Source organism: Scylla paramamosain, chromosome 49 (genome assembly GCF_035594125.1).
Source record: "Scylla paramamosain isolate STU-SP2022 chromosome 49, ASM3559412v1, whole genome shotgun sequence".
Lineage (NCBI taxonomy): Eukaryota > Metazoa > Arthropoda > Malacostraca > Decapoda > Portunidae > Scylla > Scylla paramamosain.
Window position 1 is genome coordinate 565001 of NC_087199.1, and position 7500 is coordinate 572500.

The 7500-nt window shown below is 47.4% G+C and overlaps 2 protein-coding genes across 5 annotated transcripts in view; both read left to right on the forward strand.

The window, feature by feature from the left end:
• Positions 1 to 1972, forward strand: part of LOC135095436 (zinc finger protein chinmo-like) — a 23649-nt gene extending 21677 nt beyond the window's left edge. For all 3 annotated transcript variants that reach the window (XM_063996275.1, XM_063996277.1, XM_063996276.1), the window contains exon 8: positions 1 to 1972. This exon is cut by the window's left edge and continues 447 nt beyond it. In XM_063996275.1, coding sequence (XP_063852345.1) covers positions 1 to 791 — 791 coding nt within the window. In that variant the 3' untranslated portion in view covers positions 792 to 1972.
• A 107-nt stretch (positions 1973 to 2079) lies between these two features.
• The window catches only part of LOC135095437 (serine palmitoyltransferase 1-like), a 7501-nt gene continuing 2080 nt past the window's right edge, over positions 2080 to 7500 (forward strand). The window contains exons 1-8 of one of the 2 annotated variants that reach the window (XM_063996279.1): positions 2080 to 2236; positions 3441 to 3545; positions 4541 to 4642; positions 4802 to 4967; positions 5223 to 5355; positions 5503 to 5632; positions 6097 to 6294; positions 6966 to 7130. In XM_063996279.1, coding sequence (XP_063852349.1) covers positions 2189 to 2236; positions 3441 to 3545; positions 4541 to 4642; positions 4802 to 4967; positions 5223 to 5355; positions 5503 to 5632; positions 6097 to 6294; positions 6966 to 7130 — 1047 coding nt within the window. In that variant the 5' untranslated portion in view covers positions 2080 to 2188. The remainder of the gene's footprint in view (positions 2237 to 3440; positions 3546 to 4540; positions 4643 to 4801; positions 4968 to 5222; positions 5356 to 5502; positions 5633 to 6096; positions 6295 to 6965; positions 7131 to 7500) is intronic. The other variant, XM_063996280.1, reaches the window with a different exon arrangement.

Consider the following 7500-nt stretch of genomic DNA (forward strand, 5'->3'; position numbering starts at 1 on the left):
CCACCGTGGTGACGCACGCTCCCTCCCTGCCCCCCCTGGAGCGCCTGCCCGTGTCCCCCAACAGTGCGGGGGCCGCCGCGCCCTCCTCGCAACACCTGCAGGTCATCCCTTACCCCGTGCTGCTCAAGCAGCGCTCCGCGGGGGCTGCCGCGCCCGTGCAGGCCTCCTCGCTGCGCCCCATCCAGCCCAAGCCCTCCGCCAGCGCCGAGGCCGCCCTCGACCTGCCGCCCAAGAAGGACGTGCCGCTCATCAGGCTCACGCCCTCAGAGGACAGCGGCGGCGGCGGCGGCGGCGGCGGGAGCGGCGGAGGGGGTTACGGCGGAGTGACGGGGCCCCCCAGGCTGCCCCGCGCGGCGAGCGAGGAGCCCGCCTTGACGCGCCACCCCGTGGAGCACAGCGCGGACCTGCTGGCGCCGGGGCCCTCCGTGTTGGTGCAGAGTGTGTCGCAGGACTCGGGGCTGGAGGCAGGGCCGCCCGTGTCCGCGCCGCCCCGCCTGGGCGCCACGCCCCTGGCGGCGCTCACCGTGACGGGTACGCCCATGCGCAGCGCCTCGTCGCCCGGGCACTGCCCCGTGCTGCGCGGCGGCCCCGCCCTGGGCTGCAACTTCTGCTGGAACAGTACGGACCCGCAGGGGCGCGTGCTGCGGCGCAAGACGAAGTACCACTGCCCCGAGTGCCGCACCAACCTGTGCATCGTGCCCTGCTTCCACGAGTACCACAAACAGATCGAGCGTGTGCAGGAGTCTGACAAGCAGATCAGCAAGATACTCACCAAGACTGGCTCCATCTAGGCCGCCGCCACCACCACCACCACCACCACCACCACGCTCTCCCGCCCCTCACCACCACCACCACCACCACCACCAAGCAATACTTAACGCGTGTACACCACTCATTGCGTGTGCACGTGTGCGTGTGTATATGTACAGCCTCTGTGTGTGTGTGTGTGTGCGTATGCGTGTGTGCAGTGACACTGAAGGCACACAGACAGGCCGTATGCACCGCAGGACGTGTGTGTGTTTGTGTGTGTGTGTACGCCTGACTCCTGACCCGTGTGCGTACTACACATATGTGCGTGTGACCAAACAGTCATGTGTACGTCACGCGGCAACAAACGAAAACAGTCATGGACGTGAACTGTGTGCACACCAGGCTGCCTCGCGTGTGTGTGTGTGTGTGTGTGTGTACAACGTTATGTGCGTTCTTGTGTTTGTTTGTTTGTTTGTTTGTTTGTTTGTTTTGTAACCTGTTTTCATTTGTGTGTGTGTGTGTGTGTGTGTCTGTGTGTGTGTGTGTGTGTGTGTGTGTGTGTGTGGCCTTTTGTAATAACCCACTTTGAATTATTATTATTATTATCATTATTATTATTACTACTACTACTACTACTACTGCTACTACTATTTCTACTGTTATTTCTACTGTTATTTCTACTACTACTACTACTACTACTATTTCTACTGCTATTTATACTACTACTACTACTACTACTATTACTACTACTATTTTTTTATTGATTATATTTTTGCTACCACCACCACCACTACCACCACTACCAACGAAGAGAGAGAGAGAGAGAGAGAGAGAGAGAGAGAGAGAGAGAGAATTCATAGATTTAGTTATTTTGATTTGGTGTTGGATTAGAGAGAGAGAGAGAGAGAGAGAGAGAGAGAGAGAGAGAGAGAGAGAGAGAGAGAGAGAGAGAGAGAGAGAGAGAGAGAGAGAGAGAGCACCATTTTGTGAACTAGCTTAAAAATAGTGTTTTAAAATTACATTAATTACTTTTTATTATTATTATTATTATTATTATTATTATTATTATTATTATTATTATTATTATTATTATTATTCGTGTCTTTTATAATTAACCTCAATGGAAACTTATTAATAAAAAACAAATGATTGAAAAAAAAAGAATAATGATTTTGTTTATTAACTTGATTGTAAATATAATAAAGAAAATTAATAATAAATATGTCAATGTTTTATCGACCATTAGTAGTAGTAGTAGTAGTAGTAGTAGTAGTAGTAATTTCTTCACGCAAATATCAATTACTTACATATATATCTAAATTAAACCAACTTACCTTTTAAAAGTTCAGAAAAAACAATAAATATCTGGCGAGTCCCGTTGGAAAGGCTTGACAACACGTGATCGTCCACCATCGCCATCATCAGCAGCAGTTCTAAGATGGCGTCTCAATGGAATGTTTACGAAAGCTTCCAAGCCTTATTACAGGTACAGTAGCGCCTCATTCACCTGTTTCACTAGCGGGGATGACTAATTAACCTTTGAAGCACCCGTGGAAGAAGAATTACAGGTGTGGAAGGCCAAATAAGAGGAGAAATAAGGGATTTAAATATTGTGTTTTTCTGCGGATAATTATAAAGTTCAATAAAAAATACTTGTGTTTTTTGTAATGATTATTATTTATTTAGATTTTTATTAAGTGTTTTGTCACCCCATCACCCTGGTACCCTATATATCACCCTAATATCACCTCTAACACCCTGCCTCACCTATCACTACCACACCCATCACCCTAATCTGCTCTTGTCACCCTGCATATCACCCTAGCTCTCTATATCACCCTATATCACAATAACATCACCCTAATTTGCCCCAGTCATCTTGCCATCACCCTAGCGTCACCCTAACATCACCCTAGCGTCACCCTAATGAGCCCCTGTCACCCTAACATTACCCTAGCGTCACCCTAATGAGCACCTGTCACCCTAACATTACCCTACCTCACCCTTATTACCATTACCATCACCCGTCACCCTGCCTTCCCCCTGCTGTCACCCTAACATCACTCTGCCTCACGCGGTCACCCTATTTATCACCCTGATGAAACCCTGCCACCCAACCTCACTCTGCCATCATCCTACTTTACTGAATCACCCTAATTATCACCCTAATCATCCCCTGTTACCCTAACCACGCCCCTTATCACCCTAATTACCCTCTGTTACCCTAACCAGGCCCCTTATCACCTTAACCAGCCCCCAATCACCCTAATCAGCCCTTTCACTCAACTTATCACCCTGTTTATCACCCTACCTCACCTAGTCGGACCGTAATGTCATCCTACCTCACCCTGTCACCCTCACATCACTGCTGTCATCCTCCTGTCACCCTAACTACCCTACCATCACCCTAACTACCCTGCCATCACTCTAACTACCTTGCTGTCACCATAACTACCTTGCTGTCAGCCTAGCTACCTTGCTGTCACCCTAACTACCTTGCTGTCATCCTAATTACCCTGAAATCACCCAAACTACCTTGCCATCACCCTAATTACCTTGCTGTCACCCAAACTACCTTTCCGTCACCCCAACTACCGTGCCGTCACCCCAACTACCCTGCCGTCTCCCTAACTACCCTTCCGTCACCCTAGCTACCCTAATGTCACCCTAATCACCCTGTGTCACCCTAGGCAGGTCCATACCACCTGGCGTTGGAGGGTGTGCTGGTCTTGTGTATACTGTGGCTTTTCACCGCCAAGAAACAACCCTCAAAGACTATCCGTTTGTCCCTTAAGGTATGTGTGTGTGTGTGTGTGTGTGTGTGTGTGTGTGTGTGTGTGTGTGTGTGTGTGTGTGTGTGTGTGTGTGTGTGTGTGTGTGTGTGTGTAATAACAACAGTAATAACAATAATTAATGCTAGTAAGGTTAGGTTAGGTTAGGTTAGGTTAGAGAGAGACCTAACCTAACCTAACCTAACCTAACCTAACCTAACCTAACCTAAACCTAACCTAACCTAACCTAACCTAACCTAACCTAACCTAACTTAACCTAACCTAACCTAACCTAACCTGACCTAACCTAACCTAACCTAACCTAACCTAACCTAACTTATCCTAACCTAACCTAACCTAACCTAACCTAACCTGACCTAACCTAACCTAACCTAACCTAACCTAACTTAACCTAACCTAACCTAGCCCTCAAAAACTATCTATTTGTCCCTTAAGGTATGTGTGTGTGTGTGTGTGTGTGTGTGTGTGTGTGTGTGTGTAATAACAACAGTAATAACAATAATTAATGCTAATAATAATAATAAGGAGATTATTCTTCAGGTATTAAACAAACGGCAAATGTACAGAGTTTTGAAAATATTTAAACATTAATTCTAACGCTAAGTCTAATGTAGAAGGGAAACACTGCTGATTGGTGGATCGCAGGAGGGTGGGAATCGCGCTGAGTCTGTACCGGTCCATGCGCGGGGCCTTTAGGGGTGTTGTCTTATGTGTGTGTGTGTGTGTGTGTGTGTGTTAGGTGTTCAAATGGCCAGATATATTTATTTTTTTTTATATATATATTTTCTTATAAGGTTTTGAGGGATGTAATGAAAGGGTAATGTAATGAAAGGGTGATGGAGGAAAATTAAAGGGTTTATAAAGTGTTAAGGAAAATATTGAAGGATTTATTTGGATTTTAAAAGAGAAAGTGAAGATTTTTTAAGTTCGTTTTGTTACAATGACAAATACAATTACTACTACTACTACTACTACTACTACTACTACTACTGCTGCAGGAGGAGGAGGACCTGCTGAGAGAGTGGGAGCCAGAGCCGCTGGTCCCCCACCCTCCCCCCCCTGACCACCCCAGCCTCCACCCACGCACTGTCTATGGCAAGGTGTGTGTGTGTGTATGTGTTTGTGTGTTATTATTATTACTACTACTACTACTACTACTACTACTACTACTACTATTATTCTCTCTCTCTTAACTCCTAATCTACCAATGCCCCCTCTCTCTAACCCCCCCTGCCCCCCCCCCCCCGCCCCCCCCACAGCCCAGCAAGTACATCAACATAGGGACCGGCCAGCGACTATTGAACTTTGCGACCCAGAACTATTTGGGACTGGGAGAGAGAGAAGAGGTCGTCAATGAAGCCTTGTCCTGCCTCCACCGATACGGCGTGGGGTCCTGTGGTCCGCGGGGCTTCTACGGGACCACTGGTAAGTCCTCGGGGTGTCTAGGGGTCTGTAGGGGGCCTGTAGGGGCTGCGGGAAGGGAATTTTATAGGGACTTTGTGTTGCGGTGTTTGTGGGGCTTAGGGAAAGGTAGGAGAGAGAGAGAGAGAGAGAGAGAGAGAGAGAGAGAGAGAGAGAGAGAGAGAGAGAGAGAGAAAAGAAACACACACACACACACACACACACACACACACACACACCTAACCTAACCTAACCTAACATAACCTTGGTGTGTGCCAGAGGTTCACCTGCAACTGGAGGAGAAGTTGGCACAGTTCTTCAACTCGGAGGCGGCCATCTTGTATGCCTACGGTTTTTCCACCAGTGCGTCTGCCATCCCTGCCTACGCCAAGAATGGAGACATAATCTTTGCGTACGTATGTGTGTGTGTGTGCGTCTGTGTGTTGGAGAATATATGATAAAAATTTAGTTCATATTTTTACCAATTAAAGCTTAAAAATTATTACCACCACCACCGCCACCACCACCGCCACCACCACCACCACCACCACCACCGCAGGGACGAGATGGTGAACTTTTCCCTCCAGCGCGGCCTGCAAGCGAGCCGTAGCAAGGTCATCTACTTTCGCCACAACGACCTGGGTCACCTGGAGGAATTACTGGAGGCACAGGAGAGACAGGATGCCAAGGTGAGAGGAGAGAGAGAGAGAGAGAGAGAGAGAGAGAGAGAGAGAGAGAGAGAGAGAGAGAGAGAGAGAGAGAGAGAGAGAGAGAGAATACTACTACTACTACTACTACTACTACTACTACTACTACTACTACTACTACTACTAATAATAATAATAATAATAACAATAATATTTCAGAGAGAGAGAGAGAGAGAGAGAGACAGACAGACAGACAGACAGACAGACAGACAGACAGACAATACTACTTAAAATAACAACAAATCTGACCTTGCCGCAGACTGTGACCTCACCCCACCTTGTGACCTCAAACTGTGACCTCTTAAACTGTGACCTCTAATACTTTGACCTCCCAAAACTGACCTTGTTGAATTATGACCTTCCCAAATTAACCTTCTGACTGTGACCCCTAATACTGTGACCTTTACTGTGACCTCCAATACTGTGACCTCCCCCATCTCCCACAGGATCCTAAACGCGCCAATGCGACCCGTAAATTTGTGGTCGTTGAAGGGATCTACATGAACACGGGTCGTCTGTGTGACCTGCCCGGCCTGGTCACGCTGCGGCAGAGGTACAGGCTGCGGTTGTTCTTGGACGAGGCTGTGTCGTTTGCTACCTTGGGGTCACACTGCAGGGGCATCACAGACCACTTCAGTGTTCCGGTGTGTGTGTGTGTGTGTGTGTGTGTGTGTGTGTGTGTGTGTGTGTGTGTGTGTGTGTGTATGTTGTTTTTATTTATTTATTTATTTTATTTATTTTTTTTCATGTTCTTGTTCTTCATCCTCCTCCTCCTCCTCCTCCTCCTCCTCCTCCTCCTCCTCCTCCTCCTCCTCCTCCTCCTCCTCCTCCTCCTCTTATTGTTGTTGTTGTTGTGTGTGTGTGTGTGTGTGTGTGTGTGTGTGTGTGTGTGTGTGTTTTGTTTTCATTTATTTATTTATTTTTTTCATGTTCTTGTTCCTCCTCCTCCTCCTCCTCCTCCTCCTCCTCCTCTTATTGTTGTTGTTGTTGTTGTGTGTGTGTGTGTGTGTGTGTGTGTGTGTGTGTCTAAAGTAATATTTAATTCTGGAGATAAATTATAGTTTCTCTCTCTCTCTCTCTCTCTCTCTCTCTCTCTCTCTCTCTCTCTCTCTCTCTCTCTCTCTCTCTCTCTCTCTCTCTCTCTCTCCCTCTCCCTCTCCCTCTCCCTCCCCCCCTTCTCTAACAATTTAAACCCCATCCCTTTAAATTTTCTAAACCCTTTAAAAAAACCCATTTCTTCATAAACGTGGGTACATGACAAACTGCCCCCCATATCTCTCCACCCATCACCCCCTCACCCCTCCATTCCACACAGATGAAGGAGGTGGACCTTCTGATGGGGACGCTAGAAGGAGCAGGTGGATGCGCTGGTGGTTTCTGCGTGGGCACCAAATTTGTAGTGGAGCATCAAAGACTGTCAGGGCTCGGCTACTGTTTCTCGGCTTCCCTCCCCCCCATGCTTGCTGCTGCTTCAATTAAGGTGTGTTGGGGTGTGTGTGTGTGTGTGTGTGTGTGTGTACGGGTGTTTTGGCTAGTTTTGGTGTGCTTTTTGGGTGTTTTTTGGTGTTTTTGGAGTGTTTTTGGAGTGTTTTTGGGTGTTTTTGGGTGTTTTTGGAGTGTTTTGGGGTGTTTTTGGGTGTTTTTGGGGTGTTTTGGGGTGTGTTTTGGGGTGTTTTTGGTGTGTTTTTGGGTGTTTTTGGGTGTTTTGGGTGTTTTTGGAGTGTTTTGGGGTGTTTTGGTGTGTTTTGGGGTGTTTTTGGAGTTTTGGGGTGTTTTGGGGTGTTTTGGAGTGTTTTTGGGTGTTTTTGGGTGTTTTGGTGTGTTTTTGGTGTGTTTTGGTGTGTTTTTGG